Below are 20,273 nucleotides of genomic sequence, written 5' to 3'. Positions count from 1 at the left end.
AAAGGCTGCAGCGTTGTGAGGATCGGAGTCCAAACGTCTAAACTCCGCCCAATAACAGCGGAGTTTTGAGGCCGGTTCCCTATCAGCGAGCTCATCATGCCACATTCGATGCATACTCTTCCCAGCACTTCCTCTGCTCATGACTAAAGAATCACTTTGAGAGTATGGTTCTCCGCGTGGGCTTCCACATGATTGATGTGTTATACGGCATCTGCCCGCCTAGTCAGCAATTTTAACGAGTCCCTACCTACTGACTCCTGCTACTGGCTTGGTGGCGGCGGACCGGAGTATGTATAAGACTGCCAGGCCATTCTAACATCGTTGAGAGTATGACCCGAGGTTCCGTCCAGGTGGATGAGAGGCAATGATGGCCGAAGATTGTGGCTTGTAGGCTTCTGTACAGACCGTCCCCGCCACAGTAATGACCTCAAAAGTGTGATAAAGGTAGCAATCTGAAGATGCTGCCCTAACGACTGGTCCATGAAATTATGTTTCGGTTGTAGCTCAATGGTATCTTGGGCCCCGTGGGGCCACGCGTCTTGAACACTTCCCTTCCTTCCACTGGATATAACGGACAACGCCCACCCGATGTGTTGTTCATATAAGAGGCTGCCTTTCAGGCAACCTTTGGCACGATACACGCGACGTGGCGGCCCAACTGCAGAACTAGCCGAGAGATTTGGCAATCGACAATTTCTCGCAAACTCCCTGTGGTTACGTGGCTCTCTAGTCAATGAACTCAACTTGTCATCAGCAAGAGCCTGAAGTATTGTTGTGTTGGCTGTCTGCGGCATTTTGCTTCTACCTTTAGCCAGGCACCCTGCCCTGTGGACTCAAATGCGTGTTGAAAGGCCTCACCAGGATGAGCTATTGCTGATAGAGACCTAAACATAATAGGGCGCTTGATTGATAATTGGACGTATGACTATTATTAAACCGCTTGCCTGTGGACCTTGTGAGGAACATAGACTCGAGTCACTATTCCCGTACCAATCCGGCGATCCGCGCCGAACGGAACGAATGCAGCGGCGCCGATTGTAAGAATGACCCGGTGACGTGACCCGCCGCGCATTATTGGGCCTCTTACCTCACGAACTACTTTGATCTGGGTGGGAAAGACCCGTATGCGCAGGTAGCAGTGGTCATCGGGAACTGGCTTCGTGATCTTTCGAAGTTGGCAGAAGAAAACAGTGCAAACCAAGACCCCTCTATCCCCTCGGCCCTAATTTAATGATTACAAATAAGAGGTAGACGATGCCATTCATGTATGCCCCTCCCCTCACGCATCTTGCCGGCCGATATGCCCCAATGCAACCCCCGGCCCCGGGAATGGAACCTCGTCATTTTCCCCTCGGGGTAACAGGACAAATTGCGTTTCTTGGCATACAACCGAATCTGGGAAAAGCGGATGTGCAGTGGGGACTATGTCGCTGCGATGCCGCTCCGCCAGCGTCAAGAGCGACACAAGCAAGGCACAAGCACTGCAGAAGTTATCGCGGGCCTGCAGGCCAAGTCGACTTGTCTATAAACGAGAACAGGGCCTCCACAAAACGAGCTGCACAATAACCAAGTGCCGGGCCAATCACACAGTTCGCCCCATGATCTCGTCGGGGTCACGACCGAATCTTGATGGCACGCCGTGTAAGGCCTAGCTTGACGTTGTATCCATGTCTTCTTTTCTACGACGGTCCCCGATAGAGCGTGTGATGAATCACGGATATAAGTACTCACAACATCATGCTTCGCACGAAGGCCGCCTGCGCTTTCTCTTCACCACCAGGTACTCCCCACGCTCCCTTGTAGTGACCAGTCTCCTGGCATCTTCATTCCTAAACCACCCAAGATGCGCCTTTTCACTTCCGCAGGCTTCCTGGCTGCCGTGGCCTTCGCGGCCGAGCCGTTCCTTAACGAGGCGGACACGGGTTTGGTCGATTACTTACTGGGCACCAATTACACCGAGGGGACCCTGCCGCTGCTCAAAGACATGCGTGCGGTGTTGGACTTTGACTACGCGGCTCGCCAGTTTTTGGACAATCAGAAATACTCCTTCTACCGCACTGCGGCCGGCGGCGAGTGGAGTGAGTCCCATCAGCATGGGGAGTTAGATGCGTGAGGTTAACCCATATCACTACTGCAGGCTATCGGAACAACTTGGATGTGTGGAAGAAGGTCATGCTTCGCCCCCGTCATCTGCATGATGTCTCGAAACTGAATGAGACCCTTCCGTAAGTATTCATTCCGCTGGGCTACTCTAGACCGTGAGCCCTTCTAACAATAGAGCAGGGTGACATTCCTGGGATACAACTTCAGCGCCCCTGTCTTCATTGCTCCCGCTGCCCGCGGCGCTTACGCCAACCCAGAGAGAGCCGAGCTGAATTTCGTCGATGCTGCTGCCAAGGAGAACATCCTCTACACAGTCCGTAATCTCCACTCCTCGCCGTGCCAAACCAGGAACCACAGATACCAGAGCTGACAATGTCCTATGACTACAGGCTGCCTTGTACGCCAGCAAAACCATCGAGGAGCTGGCAGCTCAGAAACATAACGACACGATGAATGGGCCACAGGTGTTGTTCCAACAGGTCTGTCTTGCCGCTCCCCTCGGACTATCATGTGAAGTTCCTTGTATCTGATAACCAAACCAGATCTACACCAACGCCAATTTCTCGGTGACGTGGGATGCCATGAAACGCGCCGAGGAAACCGGCGCCAAGGCATTTGTTTGGACTATAGACGCCCCAGGCGACTCGACGCGGCACCGTGCTGCTCGCTACGATACCACTAATGCGTAAGTCGTCCCAGAACTGCTGGAAGAAACCATCGATGAATATAGAGCTGACTTAATGTATAGTAATGGCGCCACCTCGGCTCTAACTGTAGGATCCCCTTGCTCCAGCCCCGGACCATCACCCCTGAGCCCCCTTTTTGTTGGTAATCAAGCAAGAACCGCAACAAATAGCTAACCCATACCCACCACAGTGGGATCTCTATGACGAAATCAAGTCTCGCACATCCCTCCCGGTGATCCCCAAAGGCATCGTGACGGTCGAGGACGCGGTGATGGCCGTCTCCAAGGGCGCGCCCGCCATCTACCTGTCCAACCACGGCGGCCGCCAGCTCGAGTACTCGCCCTCGCCGCTCGAGATCGCCTACGAGATCCACCGCAACGCGCCGCAGGTCTTCCAGCAGGTCGAGGTCATGGCCGACAGCGGGGTGCGCTACGGCACGGACGTGCTCAAACTGTTGGCTCTAGGTGTGAAGATGGTGGGACTGGGAAGACCGTGAGTTAATCCCTCTTTTTTCCCAATGACATATTTCTTCTTTCTCTCCTTTATTGCTTCAGGATACTTGTTTCCATCCGGCATGGATGAATAGACAGCAAGTTAACTCGGGATAGCTTCATGTACGCCAACTGCTACGGAACTGAGGGCGTTGAAAAGCTCATCCAGATCCTGAAGACGGAAATTGTGCACGACGGTGCCCAGGCCGGTGTTACGGATTTGAAGAAAGTCCCACGTAGCTTGGTAAGGCCTATTGATCCCATCTGCTTTTTTTTATAAAGGACCAATGGCTGACTGAATTATAGATTAATGCTCGTCCTCTGGAGGCCAATGTGTTCCTGATGGACCAGTAAGTAGGCTCATGGTTTCGTCAGACGAGTTTGTGTGCAACACGTCCATTTCCTGTCGGGTATCGTTAACCTATATATCTGCTAGATCTTCCACAATGCCTGGAATGATGTTTTATAGAAGTTAGATAGTGGTATAAGAATAGAGGCGTCCCGCCGGCATTGTATTGTGGACGCATACCCTACACATATCTAGACATATACAAAGACCCAGAACCAGAAATGACGTTATAGGCCGATTTTGGCTGCGGTTGAAGACCAACGTTGGAAAATACCATCCTTGGTGTTGTGTATTATACTTATAGGCAAGTGGGCTCAACCCCCTCTGCGGTCACTTGTTCAAATCCTGTCTGAGTGCGATCTGTCCTTTTTTAGTCTTTTTCTTTTCTTTTTTCTTTCTCCCTCTCGGGTTTCTCCTTCCTTTTCTAATAGACATCTGATTTATACAGTACGATGAGTGGTCTTCGATTCTAAAAGATCGTGTCTTGACGTTAAGTTCTTTCTCTTCTTCCTTTCCTACCTCTGGCCTATCTAGTTATCAGGTGAACCGTTTCTATCCCATCTCATCAACATGGCTGCTTTGCTGCCTTTCATCACAGCCGCTCTTCTTGGCCTGCAAGGTATATAGAAACGATGCTGGTCACTCATTGACATTGACTGACCCGTGTGGATGAAGGAGCTACCAGCCAGCCCATCGAGGTAAGGGTTCGGCTCTCGAAAAAAGATCGCAGTGTGTGCAGGGAACTTCAAACTCCGAGGACTGTTTATATCTCAATATCTGAACAAACTTCCTCCCGAATTCGTACTCCCTAGTCGCGTCTCAAGTCTGTGATGATAAGGAATTCGCCGACCCCGGCTAGGTGTACTTCTATGAGTTCAATTGCACGTACCAGACGAGCGATTGACTCTTCCTGGTAGTCTGAGAGCTGCCCAAGACACTGAAACTTCCGTACAACGGCTCCAATCAGGAGTACCTTAAGTGCCATCCAGGGGGCTCTACTATGTGTCTGGCAGCCTTACTCGTCAGGGCCTGCCTATAACGGACGATAACGACCTGCAGTTCAAGCAGTTTGTGTGTGACTTCTTTTCCTTGTCCGCTCGAACTTGCGATCCGAATCCTGACCTGGGGTTCCTCGAGTCGTGCGGCTATGAGACCACAATCAGGCAGACGCGGCTTGCGGGACGATGGGTTCTGGCGACGAAAGTTGTCATGAAGAGTAAATTGCAATAGCCCAGCTCCTAGAAAAGCTTTTGTTGAGCTATTGTGATTCGATTTTCTAGGTCTGGGAACAGACTACTATACGCGATGAAGGCAAGCCAATGAATGTTGTGGCATGAAACAATGTTGGAACCGGAGCTGAAGTCGGCAACTTGATGAGCTCGAGTATGATTAATACTTCAAATTTATAAACATGTATTTATTAAACATTTTCTTCCTCCATTTTACTGTTTGGAATTTTTGGAAGTGCAAAACACGCTGAGTGGTAGGGAGGCCGGGTAACGACGAGCTTCTGGTCCCCCCTTTCCAACCTGAAGCCCTAAAATTATGGCCTACTTCAGGGACTTTACAGCGCGTTGGCACTGCTACAGAATACCTGAACTGAGATGCCGGAGTAAATCACTAACTGAGAGATCCAACATTCATTCGCGAAGTTGTTTTGTTCACTTCTGCGCGCCCTTCAACTTTCCGCCATCCTCTTCTTCATCCACCTCCGTTCGCCATCATCATACTCACTCGCTTCACTTTTCACTCTGATCATTGCCTTGAGCACTGGAATTTCTCTCATTTTGCTTCGCAGAAATTACCTCGCGAACGCGTTTCCCTGAAGGCGTTGATGTTTTGACTGGTACGTTTGTTGACTTCATCCAGGAGATATCTTCAGACCTCCTTCATCCGTGATGCTTTGTCACATCAACCGGGCACCTCAGTGACTAATGATACTAAATCCAGAATATCACCACCTGCGAGTACTTGACGGATTATCGCTTGTCGTTGTTTGAGACTCGGCTGCAATCACTGTAAGTGAATAATCATATATTTCTCTTAGGATTCCCAGCGAAACAGAGTTTCCACACTCTATCAAATGCTCACCACATCGTCATGCTACTCAACATAAACACACCCAAGAGGGCGGAAATCCCAAGAGATACCAAACGATGGCGACCGCAACCTACCCCAACACACAAGCGCACGAGGCGCGAGAATCGTTTGCTGACATTCACGACCACAGGAACGACGCCTCTACACCTACAGATTTCATTGCAAAATCTCCCAACGTCCTGCGCCAAGGCTCATACCCCTCTACAGATACTTCTATCGTCGACTCTGTCACGATATTTCCCACAGACTCCCCTACGGAGTCACTCACAGACGTCCCTACAGAGCCTCCCACACATACCAAAAGCTTCTGGGCCCACCGTCTGCCATCAACAACGTATAATTCTTCTGTGCCAGCTTCCTCGCCGCCTACAATGTCTGATGCCGGTGAAGTGGCGGATTCCTCTGCCACTACTGACGGCATCGGCACGTGGAAGTTGGTTCTTGCCATACTCCTCCCGCTGTTTTGTATAGCTATCGGTGCATGTGTGTTCCTCTACTGCCGGCAGCGCAGGCAGCGCCCCAAGAAGGCCGATGTTGAGCAGGTGGGCGACATGCTCCGGGATTTGAAGTCCAGCCAAGCTGAGGTTGACGCCATGCGGCATAGCCTCCATGATGGACTGGAACGTATGAAGGCGATTGAAAAGGAGGCAGATAAGAGAGATTCCCTTTGGAGTAAGTAACGATCAACTAACCCCCCTCATCAGATTCCTACAGATCATGGGTTTTCAAGTTGAAGGAGATGTCTTCTCCAAATACATGCCTTAACTGACCAAAACCACAGTAAGAGACAGCGCAACCGCAGATCTCAACCCATCCCAACCAAACTTGCACTTTCCTCCGGCCCTGAATTCATTAAGAAGTGGCAGTATTCATGATCCCATAACTCCCACGCCGATTGGTTTCCGAAGCTTTTCCCCCGTTGAACCGCGACCCCTTTCAGGCAATACGTTGCAAGGCACGCTGCCTCGCGCTGCTCTCGGGTTGCAGCATACGCAGTATTCCCGCGGGCGGGCCTCAAGCTACCAATCCGCCGAGTCGACTGAAACTGCGATATCTTACAAACCGCCCAGTACCATACCTGAGGAGTCGGCCGGCAATATCTCTTCTTCGCCATTCGACACCCCGGGCAAAAAGTCCACGGATCGAGTTGTGGCAGTGGAAGCGGAACAAGACGAGAGCCCTAGCTGCCGCGGCGAAAGAAGCCTAACGAAGAGGGTCTCGGTGAAGGCGAAGGCCCTCATGCGTCGAAACTCGCTGTTGTCTCCTCGCGCTGGACTGTCGCCTATACGCACAAACCCCTCTCATCCCGACCTAGTTCCTCAGCCATTGGCCGTCACGAAACACAACTCTGTTCGCGAAACATCTGCTGAGGGAGAGAGTAGCCTACGCTCGAGATATGGCATAGATAAGACGAGGCTACGCCGCTCCGCCAGCAACCCGCCCGTAAACCACAGCTATCTCGGCGGCAGCGATTTGGCCACGCCCACGATCCTCACAGACAAATTCAACACCACCACCCTCGTCGAGGATGACACAGGTAAGTGTGAAGATGCTGATACCCCTTTGGCGCACGTTGAGTTGCGGAACTATACCAACACGTCGATACAAACAGTCCAGATATCACCCGTTACCATCATCAATCCCAGTCCCAGCCCTCTCATCCTACCGCCCCCTGCCATTTTCACACCCCTTGCCACACAATCCGAGAGCGGGACGGCGGCGACAGACAGCCCCTCGCGCTCGGACACACGCTCTCGTACCAGTGAAGACTCAAGGCCCTTTTGGTTATCCGAGATGGAGTGGCGGTCATTTCACTAATACTGACCTATTTTCTCTCTTTACTCGGTACACAGGCATCCTGACTCCGCCTCCTACCGTCGAGACTTTGTGTGTTCTTCAAGAGCGCCGTGATGGAGGAAACAGTAAAAGTATTCGCCCCGCCAAGGGCAAGAAAAACAAGAAAAGCAAGAAGCAATCGAGTTTCAGCAGCGCAGCCTTGCCTGCTTCTGATAACGACACCAAAAACAAGAAAAACACAGCGAAAATTATTCGCAACACCCCGACCCCGCCGTCCTCTGGCCTACCGCCCCCTGTTTCACCCCCGAAAAGACCGCTCCCTGTACTGCCTTCACGCATCCCCATCGCCGCTACGCACCGGCGCTCTCTCGAAGCCGGCCACAAGATCGGCAATAGTCTTCACCAGCCTCCTTCGTCGAAGAATATGGGCGCCAGGAAGCGGTCATCTATGTCCAGCATGCGATTTACTCCATCGCCTATCAAGAGACGCTCTCAGTTCTTACTTGGAGCTTCTTCCTTTTCCTCCCCGATCCGTGGTGGAGGCCGAGCGAGTACTCTCTCTTCGTCGGCCATCACTAGCCCTGGCAAACAGCGTCTGCCACCCAGCTACGCCAGCTCTCAGTGCTTACCTAGCGTGGAAACCATGGAGTCTCTTTCCTCTGCGTCTATCTCATCGTCCTCTTCTTCCGATGACTCGTCTTCTTGCACTGGAAAGCAGGACAACAACCGAACGGTGCCACGAGCACAACAGCATGTGTCAGTCAAGGCGGAACAAGCATGTACTACGACTCCACAGCAGCAGACGGTTAGACCTTTGGACACCAATGTTACCATTAATCGGGGAGGGCTCAACGGTTACCGCGGACATGCGCGTCTGCTAAGTGAGCTCAGTGCCACATTGCGCCTGGTTCACGAGGAAGAGGATGCTGTATCCGAGGAAGCTCTTTCTACTGCCGCCTCTACTCGTACGCCCGCTGGTATCTCATCTTAATCTTGTCGGGTCGGGACGGGACAACGGACTCTTTTGCACATAAAAGTGCATTTTCACTTTTCTCTCCTATGTTTCTTTTCCTATGTTCGGTTCGGAGTTCAGATCATACTGGAGGAAGGAATTTTCAGTTTTGTTGGTGGCGTGTTCCTGCCCCCTATTCCCCCATTTCTCCTTTCGACAGAAACGCTTTCTTTTGTTTGGATCGCTGCTTCTGGAGCAACAACCATTTGGTATGGCTTCAGGGGGTTTGCATTCCCTGAGTGGGCTCTCCTTTTGTTCTTCATTCAAGCGTTGGGCGTTGGTTCAGAGGGGAATTGGCTACCGTTTTGCCTAGGAGAGTTCTCAGGGGTGGGATTCTTGCATGTGGAACACTTTTGGGGGTTGATCAGCATTGGAGGCGAAAAGGGTTACGGGAATTTGAGGGTTTCATTCAGGGTGTAAAAGAGAACACACATCCTTGGTGTTCGGTACATCTCAAAGATGTCAGAGTAAGGACAGACAAAGTCTGGTGTGATGAAGGATTACGATTCATGGAAGACAACAACAAAACATAGATACAACGAGCCACGAAGATCATCAAGAGTGCGATAGGCAACTCATAATATTGCGAGGCTAGCCTCAGGTACATACACAAACAGCTAATTCATTGTACATGCATGACCAATGTTCCCCGTTTTCCTTCCCTTGCTTTTGACCCCGTCACGTGCGCATTCACATCATAAATACAACCATGAAGGGTTCATCCAATATCCAAACGCGTAGAAACAATGAAACCAGACGCCCAGCACACGATAGTCGCCTAAAACCCCTCATCCCCTATACCCGTTCCTCTCCAGGTAGCCCAGAAATGCCCGCGCTTAACTATGCAGAAATGAATTACAGACAAGTACATACAAACAAAAGGAAAATATAAAGTTGAGAAGCGAAACCCCTTGGAAAACGTACAAGGTATCTCATCGTTATGCGTAAAAGACGAATTCTTTCGTTGTTCTTGACCTTTTACATTCGTGGCCATGAATTCCCGCTGGGTGTAGTAGACTTGGGTGGCATCGGTTCCCAGTCACCCCATTGTGGGCTAGTGGTCCCTCGATACCGTTGCTTGCTGAACTTGGGCGTCTCGAACGGCTGGTAGAAATGGGGCATCAGCTTGGGCTGGCTACTGTACGGGACCAGCTTCCTGGGAGTCTTCTTGCGTGGCTGGCCGGTACCGCCACTACTGCTGCTGCTGCCGCCGACGCCGCCGCCGAACTCGCCGAAGTCCGATATGGCAGCCGCATACTCTTTCTTCTGCTCGCGCAGGAGCTCTCGTAGCTCGGTATCGTCGCTAGTGATCTGGGCCTTCAGGAAGTACAGCCGGTCGTTGCCTGGGGACTGCTTGTTCAGCGTCTCCATGACGGGAACGCGGGGTTCGTACTCGATGCCGTCGAGGTTGGGCGCGTTGCGGGCGGGGACGATGTCGGGGTCGAGGAAGGCCTCGGCGCCCTTGGCCAGGAGCTGCGCGATGTCAATGCTCTCTCCGTGGGGAATCGGCGTCGAGTGGCTCGGCGTGATGCAGTCCATGTCGACCTCCTTACGCAGGACGCTGTCAATGTCCACTGCCGAGAAATAGGCACATGATTGCGGGAGGTCGTTAATGCCCACTTGCTGACAGAACATGGCCCGGGTCCAGACGTTGGCAATTTGTAAAGCCATGGCGGCACGGTACTTGTCCTCGTTCTTGACAAGGTATCGAATCTCGTCGTGCACGGTAATGGAAAGACGGGCGTCGATATTGAAGCGTCGCGTTAAGTAATCCATTGACACGACAAGGAGATGCAGGTAGTCCACACCGCTGGACTGGATGGCCCAGTTGATGCGGCTGGTCAGGAATCCTCCCTTGCTGATATAACGTCCCATCAATGCCTCGGTAATCCCGGCGCCTAGGACAGGAGTGCGTGGCTTGTCCTGCTCCGCAAACTCCTCGAGTTTGTTGAACACAAACGACTCGGTTCCGCCGCGCCAGAAGGGACGTTTGCTGAGCGCTTTGCGATTTGTTTTGGTGCCCTTGGTCTCCGTGTAGAGTTTGCTGGCAATGTTGACTGTCTCGGCCTCGGATAGACTTGGGTTAAACTGCCGAAGTAGGGTGGCAGCGAACTTGAGTCCAGCGCCGTAAATGCGCCCGTAGTTGAAGACTTTCGCGTCGTTTCTCGTAATGCCCAGAATGCCCGCCGTCCGTGAATGTAGATCTGTCCCAGCGGCCTTGGTGCCTTCCAGCGTCATGAAACCAATTGCATTTCCGCCATGGAGCTTGAAGATGGCATCTCCGATAACGCTGGCAATCCACAGCTCTTCCGAATCGACATCGGCTCCAACGAAACTGTATCCCGGCGGGGCTTTCACCATTGCCTTTAACTCAGACCCAACTCGATTCTTCTTTGCATTGCTGGCAGTCAACCAGGTGTTCTCCACCGCTCTCCTCGTAATGGTGCCCATTGGAATTACTTGCGGTAGGATGTATCCTGGCTCGTTCTTTGGGGCGTATTCTGGCTCGTTCTTTGGAGCACATTCTGGCTCGTTCTCTGGGTTCTTTCGCGGTCTGCCTTTTTTCTTGGGTGTTTTTATTTCCTCGGGGGCTGTTGTTTCCTCGGGGGTACTTATTTCCTCAGGGGTAATTTTCTCGTGCTCATACACCACCATCTGCGACATGATTCGATCTCTGGCACTGATCCAATAAGAGCAGGAAGCATTCATCTCCAGAGCTTCCTTGGCAAGGGCGTATTCGGATGAAAGTATCCCTTTGTCGAAGTATGCCAGATAGCTCTTCGCCAGGGGATTTGTACAACGGGACGTAGGACCATCCTTATGAGGCAGTTTGATATATATGCCCCCCCTGTCCAACATCAAGGCCTCGTTTGGTTCATCCGACATATCACAGCGAACCAGCTGCGTCGTACTGTATTTTTCAGCATCCGACATGGGAACTCGGAATGTCCACCCGTATTTTTCGGACCAAACAAGAGGATAGCCATCCCAAACTAGTCGTAATAAGAGAGGCGCTATCCGTGTTCGCACGCTGAGACTGGGATGTTCAGAACTAGCTTTTGGGAAGAGGTCCTTGTACCACTTGGGCATGCCGGGTTTCTTCTGCCGAGCCGCAGGCCTTGGTGGATCGTCCTTCTTCTTGCCCTTGACCATTCTGACCTCTTGTCCTGACCAGTCCAACTGCTTCAACCATGGATCATTGCCCCATTTCTCGGCGTCGTCCTTGGTTGCGGCCGCCTTCTCCATCAAATCTATCAACCGCTCTTGCACGGCATTCGATAGCTTGTGATATGTGTCATCGGCATTTGTTTTGTAGGTCTCCCAAGACTGGTCGACAGGTAGAATCACGGAGGCCAAATGCCTCAACGCTGCGAAACTGACAGGGTGTGGGCAGGTCTCTAGGAAGTTGGGAAACACGATTTTGTAGACTCGATGTGTGATGGCGACGTCGGCTGCGCAGTAATCGAGCAGGTGGTCCAGCTTTTCCATGATACCTTCTCGGTCCAGCACACTGAAATCATCGCGAGCTGTCTTGTCCATGGTGACGTCCAAGTGAAATTTGGCAACATCCCTTAGCGAGTTGACGGAGCTTCTCTCCACCCATAATTCCTCCTCTTCTTCACTATAATGCCCATTGGCCAAGAGCCCTGCCAGCTCAACATTATCCGCGTCCTTGGACATCTTTTCACGCAGTTCTCTGTTCTTCTTGTGTTTCATCCATGTCGGCCGCTGCTGCGAGCACATGCCATTGACCGCAACATGCAGAGACATGGTATCCAAGAAAGAGTTCCTGCTCTGCTTCAAGTCGTACTCTTCCAATATCCGTGCGCGGTCGTACCCTACGTTGTGTCCAACTATGATGCGCTCCTTTGTCGGATCTCCTAGAGGGATCAAATGTTTGTCTGATTCTGATTCGCCTAGTAACCAGGGCGACAGCCAGGCATACCAAGCTGTGGGGCTCACGGCGCAAGCCATAACGGCGAAGGAGCTTTCCTTCCATAAGACTTCCGTATCGAAACATAATGCCGTCTCGGGCGGATATTCAACCGCTTCCGGTTCCGTCTCGCCGTCGGAATAGTATTTCGTCCAGCCACTGCGTTGCACCCATTTCCTCGGCCGCGGTGGCGCATTGTCTTTGGCAAATTGCTTCGCGTGTGATAGAAACGGCTCGGCGGAGTCTACGCCAAGCTTGTGAAAGTGTTCGTCGAGTGTTTTCCCTTGGAGGGGAGGTAGGTCAAAGGCGATGGGGGGTTATTGTCGGTGTTTTTCCCCAGCAAATCGTGCCGGCGCAGATGTTCTTCCGACAGTTTCACCAACACCTCTGGCGGCGGGTCGCTGCCCTCGGGAAACACCTGCTTGTAGACATGGTCGCTCAGGTGCTGCACGCCAATCTCATTGAAGCGGGGGGTGGACTCGAGGGCGAGCGTCGTGAGCTGTGCTTGACTGCGCGCACTGTTTGATGGTGGTTGGGCGGCGGCAGCGGCGACGGTCGACTGCCACCTTTGATAAAGCGGTCGCGATACCAATGTTGAGCGCCGCGGGTGGTAGCACTGGGCTCGATGTTGGGCAAGGCGCACGAAGCCCGCAGTCGCAGACGCGCCCCGTACGTGGCGCCTTGCAGGATTCAGCATTACTACCGTGAATCAGAAATCATGGCGGCCGATGCCTTTTTAGAGAGATTCTTCTGAGCGCCAAAGAGGTGCGCGGATAGGCAATCAGCGGGGGAGCTGGACTAGAGTTTGGGCGAAAGGCTTGTATGTATGACGAGACTGATAGCGGCGGTTTGGAGATTCGGGGGGGCTACTGCGGCTACTGCACACCATCGCCGTCGCAATTTCCCTGCCGGATTTTTCTTACCACCCACCACCCATCACCCACTTCAGCAGAATCAGGGACCGTCGCTGCCGATACCCCCACTTTGCACTTTTTGTCGGAAAGACGGGGCAGCCGGCAGCTTCAGCTGGCAGATCCAAGTGCCAGGTAACGGAGTTAATCCCATTCGGGACAAGTGCATATACTACTGAAGATATATGTATTAATCTGCAACGATGAACCAACAGGTGGAAGTCATTCATTTATCAGCGGCCAATTCTCAGAGTACAACATCTCCAACGCTGGAAAATCACCACTTTCTCTTCCTGAAGGGTATTGCTGTTTCGGCCTTCCCGCCATTAACCTGTGGAAGCAGCTCATGCAGAAGATACCCCGAGACGTTCTGGCGTATCGTACGTTTTTAACACCTTTCTTACACTTGCGGCAACAGAAGCAGCTGGCGCAAAATGCCCAATCGCCAGTTAAGATGGCAAGTTTCTCGATTTTGCATCCACAGGCAGCGCAGCTATACATGCAGTCAGAGCAGAGCAGCGATCCGTTGCTGACCAGGCTAAAATCCGCGTCGCCGTCTAACAGCTTGCTGCAACTTTGGCAACAGAGGCAGTCTAAGTGCCAGCGGTATCCAGCTAACAATCTGTTAGCAACATAGATTGGGAGTCTATAGTACGTCTTGTGAACTCACCAAATTTATACGCCTCTCCTTCTTCCATCGCCTGGGTGTATGTCAGTATTATACGTTTTCTCTCCAAACGACTTGTTTTCGTTACTTACACCATCGCACCCATTGCACGGGGAGAGCTCGTCATCCGCTTCGGTAATTCTTTCCTCGTTGTCATTGTCCAAGGGACTAGGCTCGTCGTCGGGCTGTTGTGTGTCCTTGCCTTCCGGCAGGTCATGATTGATATCGGTCACCAGTGGCCAGCCGTCACTTTGTGCTGGCACAGAAGCCTTGTTCACCGCGGTGTAGTATATGCCATTGCTGACGTCAATGGCAGTAATCGGCATCGCAATGACCGAGAGAACTGAGATATCCGCCAAGCTGTATTCTGAGAAGACCGACCAGGCGTGCGATCGTTGAACAGAGCTCACAAAAGAGCAATCGCAATTCCTGTTCGTGTTGCGTTGGTAGACCCAGGATTGCTCGAGCACTGTTTCAAAGGCGAACTCCAAAGCGCCTTGCCGCGCGTTTTGGACGGTATTGTGCTGGTCATTACCTCTTATAGTTGCACCATCATCAATATCGTCAGTCACATCATGGTTCGAACTTCTGGTATCGTGATCGAATTGGGGCATGAGTGTGCTTCGAGAGTCGAACGAATCCTCTAGCTGCTCCAGTTTTCCCTTGAGGACTTTGTTTTCGGACAAGATTTTGCCAACTAGATCTTGTAGCTGTCGCTGGCTCCGGAACGCTTCCTGGTCTGATTCGCTATGCACGCTGTTAGATTTTAACTCCTGAGCATGGGTAGGCGGCGTTACCATTGTATTATGTTTAGTATCATGACCAATGAAGTTTTTTGACGCGTAATACGAGCCAGGTGTTCCTCGACCGTCTTATAGTAGCTGAACCACGTTACGAAAGAGCGAAGCGTGTTCAGATTCGTCAACTTATCCAAGAGCTTCTCGAATTCCGATAGTTCCAGCATAGCATCCGCAAGAGGAACAATGATCTCGTCAAGGCAGATCAAGTCCCTGCGCCGCGTGTCAACCAGCTCGAGCTGCCACAGGTAGCGACGCAGCGAACGGAGCGTGAGCTCAAATTGTCGAACCTCAGCCTGCGCATTTCGAATCGTCTTCGGGGCGTTCTTCGCAGATGCAATGGCGTCTAGCAAGCTGTAGATCTTTGCCGCCGCCGATAGTAGACCGGCGACTGACGCCGTGACACTCAACGGGTCCATTGGCAGTTGCTTTGGAGGGGGAACTGCTCATTTTGGAAAGAGTATGCTGACTTCTCGCAATTTATTCAGGCAAAGGTGTTTGGTGGCGGCGGCTATGTCGTTCAGCTCAGCCTGACAAGGCAGAATAGAATGCTCTGAACAACCACCGCCATTGGCCCGACCCGCAGCCACAAGCGGCAGGATCTACATGGGGATTGGTCCGAGCAAATGCATGCCATACAATGTTCGAAAATTCAATTCGAACGGGATCTATAAAGAGGGATGGTTAATCTATAAAAGCCGCGGGGTGCTAGTGGCATGCCCCAGACAAGGGTCCAGGCCCATTACAGGGGCATGGCACGACGCGGTTTCAGCTTGCTAGATAGCGATTCTGGGGCAATGACCAATGGACACTATCGCTGAGCATCACACATGTAACTCAACTCGTGCTCATTCTCGACTTGTTTGCCATGTCTTCCATTAATTCCCAGCTGGAGGACGACGAAATATTCTTCTTCGATCCACCCGTCGGCCAGTCATTCAATCATGATCATGACCAAAGGCCGACTCGACATCACGCTCGGGATTCCAATGCGGGTCAGGTGCCTTCCGCCCCGGCTGGTTCGGGCCCTACGGCCGTCGCATGGCCGCCCGTGTCGGCACCAGAGCCGCGGTGCGGACAAGACCCTCCTTCCTTGCCTCCGCGGCCAATGCATTATCTAGCCGAGCACGACATGACTCGACGGCATCCATTCTCCGGCCAGACGGAAAGAGGTACGGCGTCACCGCCCTCTTCTAAGAGAAAACGGCTAGTCCGTTCTCCAGATCCCTCCCCATCACGTCACGTTCAAGTGAAGACGCTTCCGAGCGCTGCTACAAGCCCGCCCGGTCGTTCATCAAAAGGGAAGGAACAACCCCATTTCGTCAAGCAAGAGTTCGATACATCTTTCAGTGTTTCATCATCGTCCCTAAAGGACGGGGCTGGCACTCGCATTAAACAGAGAGACGTTTACATATCACCATCGGCAGCCGCGCTTAGGGCGCGGACCCAGCCTGGATTCCAGCAAAATCCTTCCATTAAGTCTGCATCACCTGAGCCACCACCGCTTGAAGCCACGGAGCCGGTTCATTGTCCTGAACCGCTACTGCCAGTAGCCGCGAAGGCGGCCCTTCATCGTGAACAACCGCCGCCGCCGCCAGTCGCCGCGGAACCGGTCCTTTGCCCTGAACAAGCTGCTTTGGTCGATCTCATCTGTTCTGGACGCAATGTCTTCTATACGGGATCTGCTGGATGCGGAAAGTCGACGGTTCTGAAGGCATTCACCAAGCGCTTGAAAGAGAAGGACAAAAAGGTACACGTTCTAGCCCCAACCGGTATTGCCGCCCTGCAAGTCAACGGAACTACCACATGGACATACGCGGGTTGGGATCTAACAGCTCATAAGAAAACCCTCGCACAACTCGAGAGCAAGGCGCGTGGCGAGTTCTCACGGAAGAAATTCAAGAACACTGACGTACTGGTCATCGACGAAATCAGTATGGTCGAAAACTTGCATTTCGAAAGGCTCAACAAAATACTGCAGGCCGCACTCTACAACCCAGATCTGCCCGTTCAGGAAGCATTCGGGGGTATTCAAATTGTCGTCACCGGTGACTTTTGTCAGTTGCCTCCCGTTCGGCCGTTTGAACACTGCATGCAATGTGGGACAGCAATCATCAAAAAGGACTATCAGGGTGAAGACATCTACCCGTGTCCGAACGCTCACCACGTCTGGCGAGATGATGAAAAGTGGGCATTCGCGAGCGACGCTTGGCATCAGTGCAACTTTGTTCATGTTAATCTCAAGCAGATTCATCGTCAAAATGATCTCAAGTTCATACAGATCCTGAACAAATGTCGAATCGGCGAAGCACTTAGGGAGAGAGACAAGCGACTTTTAATGGATCATCCTTGTCAAGTACATAACGCGACCAAGCTATTTGCCACTCGTAAGGAGGTTGCAGATGAGAACCGAAAGAGATTCGTGCAGCTCAGATCTGAAATACACCACTACTGGACCCATGACACGTTCAGGTGGCAGCAAGAGAAACATCCAAATCTGGTCAAGAATCGCGTTCGGAAAGGCATAGGGCCCCCTAAGCATGGACCCCTTAAAGAACTGGATGGTCACCGGTTTGATGAGTACGTCGAGCTCAGGACGGGGATGCTGGTCATGCTGCTCATCAACCTGAACCTGTCACAGGGGCTCTGCAATGGCAGCCAAGGTATCGTGTGCGGATTCGAATGGTACGAGAAGGATAAGCTGCCGAAGGCGGCCAAACGTGGGGAAACGACGAAATGCCCTCCCCGGACGAATCCCTCATCTACGGCGATTACGCCAACATCAAGGAGCGCGAAATCAAGTCCTTCATCGAAGGCCCTGGCATTAAGTACCGGAAGTGGCCCGTGGTCCGATTTCACAATGGCATCAGACGCCTTATCCACGCCGAGTGCTCCATCACCGAGCTGGGCCACGTCGAGCCATATTCGTTGTTGTCACGGACGCAGATTCCTCTCACGCCTGCATGGGCCATGACCATTCACAAGAGCCAGGGATTGACCCTCGACCGCGTTATTGTTGACCTTTCTAGGACGTTTGCGGTCGGCCAGGTCTATGTGGCGTTATCTAGAGCCACCGGGCTCGGAGGACTAAAGATCGAGGGCAGTTTTGAGGGGCTGAGAGACGGACTCGGGTGCGACCCTAGGGTTCAGAGATTTTTGAGGGGGCAATTCGGGCCCTTGAATGGGTGAGGCAGCAACTCGCTTCTGATTCCTAAAAGGTGATACCGCCCGGCTTCTAGAAGCTAAGATGCGGGTTGATGGGGCATTTGGATCATTGTGTGTTAGGATAATTGTATATATATATATATTCTAGAGCGAGAAGACGTCTCTGCCCCCACATGCCCCTAACCCTTCGTCAAGGCAGATTCCGATTTCGTGATGTGCCAAGCCAAAAAAAACACCATAGTGTTGCTACTTATAATGCTTTGCCATGCAGTCCCCCCTCCCTTGAGTAACGGGTGCAGCATCTGGATCGGAAGTTGTATGGTATATGCTTGTCTATATATATAATAACATGGTGTATATCCTTCCCCCTACATATCAGCAGTCACCAGCCTAATCTTTCCCCTAGTGGCATTTTTTCATGAAAACGATGACAGCCTCGCTATCCGGGACGTTCACGGCCGCGACTCCATCCTGGACTTTGACCTCATCCTCCACAACCTTGCCATGGCCCTTGCCCTGATCGACCGAGTATGACCACTGCTGGCCGGCCCAGGTAACATTGTGTTCCCTCCCGCCAAAATCGAAACCCATGGCGGCCGCGCCGTGATCCGCATGCAGCCGACGGACCTTAACCGACTGCACCCCCTGAGGCACAGGGACCCGGAACGTCTCCACGCCCCTCTTGTCGCCGGGGGTGCGCGTCCCGTTGTACAGCCGCATGTTGACCAAGGCGACGCGCCCGAGCTTGCCGCCCTGCTGGGCATCATACATGGCGTACGCGCTCAAGTACGGATGGTCCTTGACGCCGAGATCCAGCTCCTTGACCGCGCCGGGGGTTTTGCCCACGAAGTCCGCGAGAAAGATGGCCGCCGGGTAGGGCGCGCGGACCTGGGGCCCCGGGTTCTTGGCGCCGCCGGTCTCGTCGGGGACCCAGAAGACGCGCCCGGCGACGGGCCGGCCCGCGAGGTTGGCCACGCGGCTCACGCCGCGCGCCATGCAGGCCAGGCCGAAGTCGACGGCCCACAGCCCGTACCCGAAGCCCGACATGAAGGTCAGGGGCGCGCCGCCCAGCACCGCCGCCGTCTCCGACATGACGAAGGGCAGGCCCGCTTCGCGCGACTTGGCGATGGAGGCGCCGTAGCGGGTTTGGAGGCGCTCGGTTATGGCGCGGTGGCTGAGCATCAGCTCTGTTTTGTCACGTATCAGTACTTACTCACAGTATACCGTTGTCTTGGGCCGAAGTACAAGAGAGAGAAAAGAAGGAAAAGAAGAAGGGAAGGGGGTAGAAGTAGTACATACTTTGCATTTCGTCATCGGTCCAGTCGTGCTTCCCGGAAATCTGGTAATAGTGGTCCGCCGCCGAGTTGGACAGCTTGTTTTTGTTGATACCAGCGTTCAGTACGTCGGCTCTGTTTTGATTCATGCGTGTTAGTTTAGAAAGGGACGGCCGAGTGCGGGACAAGGAATCGTGTTATGGGTTTCCGTCGTCACTTACACGCCAAACTTAGCATTGTCATTGGAAGCCGTGTTGGCCACCTCGAAGAACTTTCTACCGTCCCCCTTTAACCCCAACTCATCGATGACGGCCTTCTGGACCCTGAGCGCCTCCTTGGCGTAGTCGGCGGCCGTAGTGCCCTTGTAGAAGTTGGGCTCGTTGCCCAGCGCGACCGCGGCCACTTTGTTCGCATCACCACCCCGAGCGTCCCACGCGCAACGCACAAAGGCCAGCGTGTTGTTCAGCGGCGTCGGGCTCTCCTGCATGGGGGCCTGGATGGACATGCGGGCGTCGGGGAACGCCTTGTAGCCCTCGCAGAAAGAGGGTCCCAGACGGTAGATGGCCTCGGAGTTCTGTTGGCAGTCCTTGCCACCGTCGGGCAAGCCGATGCACGTCTTCGCCTCCTTTTGCGCCGGATCGAAGACGAAACGGTCGCCGCTCGTGCCGCCCACGCGGACCACGGGCGGCACGCTCATGCGCTTCCGCAGCGACGACACGAGGTTGGCCGAGAAGGCGTTGTGGAAGTTGTTGAGAAAGGCCGACTCGATGCCGAAGCCAACGAAGTCGGCCGGGACGTTGAAAGCATCCGTGGGCTTGGTGGTGTCGACTTTGAGGGTCTGAGTCGCCCGCTTGACATTGATGTTCTGCGGAATGGGCCCGCCGGCGTGGGCCAGTCCCAACAGGGCCAGAGAGACGACGCTTATAGAGGTATACATCTTTATGAATGTCAAAGGAAATCGATGATTCGAGTCTTCAACTCATTGGC

At 53.0% G+C, this 20,273-nt stretch overlaps 6 protein-coding genes across 6 annotated transcripts; 3 read left to right on the top strand and 3 right to left on the bottom strand.

Moving 5' to 3' along the window:
• Positions 1-1,843: 1,843 nt before the first annotated feature.
• PG998_000537 (uncharacterized protein) lies at positions 1,844-3,634 on the top strand (the record flags this gene model as incomplete). Its single annotated transcript, XM_066867355.1, has 9 exons — positions 1,844-2,078; positions 2,138-2,225; positions 2,284-2,416; positions 2,493-2,582; positions 2,646-2,788; positions 2,852-2,876; positions 2,980-3,281; positions 3,398-3,524; positions 3,587-3,634. 9 exons carry the CDS (start codon positions 1,844-1,846, stop codon positions 3,632-3,634), a joined length of 1,191 nt encoding a protein of 396 aa, XP_066735770.1.
• Positions 3,635-5,785: 2,151 nt separating this feature from the next.
• PG998_000536 (uncharacterized protein) lies at positions 5,786-8,517 on the top strand (the record flags this gene model as incomplete). The annotated part of the gene is made up of 3 exons (XM_066867354.1): positions 5,786-6,401; positions 6,511-7,485; positions 7,583-8,517. 3 exons carry the CDS (start codon positions 5,786-5,788, stop codon positions 8,515-8,517), a joined length of 2,526 nt encoding a protein of 841 aa, XP_066735769.1.
• Positions 8,518-9,516: 999 nt separating this feature from the next.
• Positions 9,517-13,169, bottom strand: PG998_000535 (DNA polymerase family A; the record flags this gene model as incomplete). The annotated part of the gene is made up of 2 exons (XM_066867353.1): positions 9,517-12,726; positions 12,852-13,169. 2 exons carry the CDS (start codon positions 13,167-13,169, stop codon positions 9,517-9,519), a joined length of 3,528 nt encoding a protein of 1,175 aa, XP_066735768.1.
• Positions 13,170-13,660: 491 nt separating this feature from the next.
• On the bottom strand, positions 13,661-15,266 carry PG998_000534 (RhoGAP domain-containing protein; the record flags this gene model as incomplete). Its single annotated transcript, XM_066867352.1, has 4 exons — positions 13,661-13,714; positions 13,768-14,005; positions 14,153-14,797; positions 14,848-15,266. 4 exons carry the CDS (start codon positions 15,264-15,266, stop codon positions 13,661-13,663), a joined length of 1,356 nt encoding a protein of 451 aa, XP_066735767.1.
• A 449-nt stretch (positions 15,267-15,715) lies between these two features.
• Positions 15,716-18,036, top strand: PG998_000533 (aaa ATPase; the record flags this gene model as incomplete). The annotated part of the gene is made up of 2 exons (XM_066867351.1): positions 15,716-17,510; positions 17,549-18,036. 2 exons carry the CDS (start codon positions 15,716-15,718, stop codon positions 18,034-18,036), a joined length of 2,283 nt encoding a protein of 760 aa, XP_066735766.1.
• Positions 18,037-18,414: 378 nt separating this feature from the next.
• On the bottom strand, positions 18,415-20,223 carry PG998_000532 (glycoside hydrolase family 79 protein; the record flags this gene model as incomplete). Its single annotated transcript, XM_066867350.1, has 3 exons — positions 18,415-19,199; positions 19,312-19,421; positions 19,508-20,223. The coding sequence occupies 3 exons, from the start codon at positions 20,221-20,223 to the stop codon at positions 18,415-18,417; spliced, it is 1,611 nt and encodes a 536-aa protein (XP_066735765.1).
• Positions 20,224-20,273: the final 50 nt, after the last annotated feature.

This window comes from Apiospora kogelbergensis, assembly GCF_038363985.1.
Source record: "Apiospora kogelbergensis strain CBS 113332 chromosome Unknown utg000001l_segment0_segment0, whole genome shotgun sequence".
In the NCBI taxonomy this organism is placed as follows: domain Eukaryota; kingdom Fungi; phylum Ascomycota; class Sordariomycetes; order Amphisphaeriales; family Apiosporaceae; genus Apiospora; species Apiospora kogelbergensis.
This window is presented reverse-complemented; position numbering and strand designations above follow the sequence as displayed.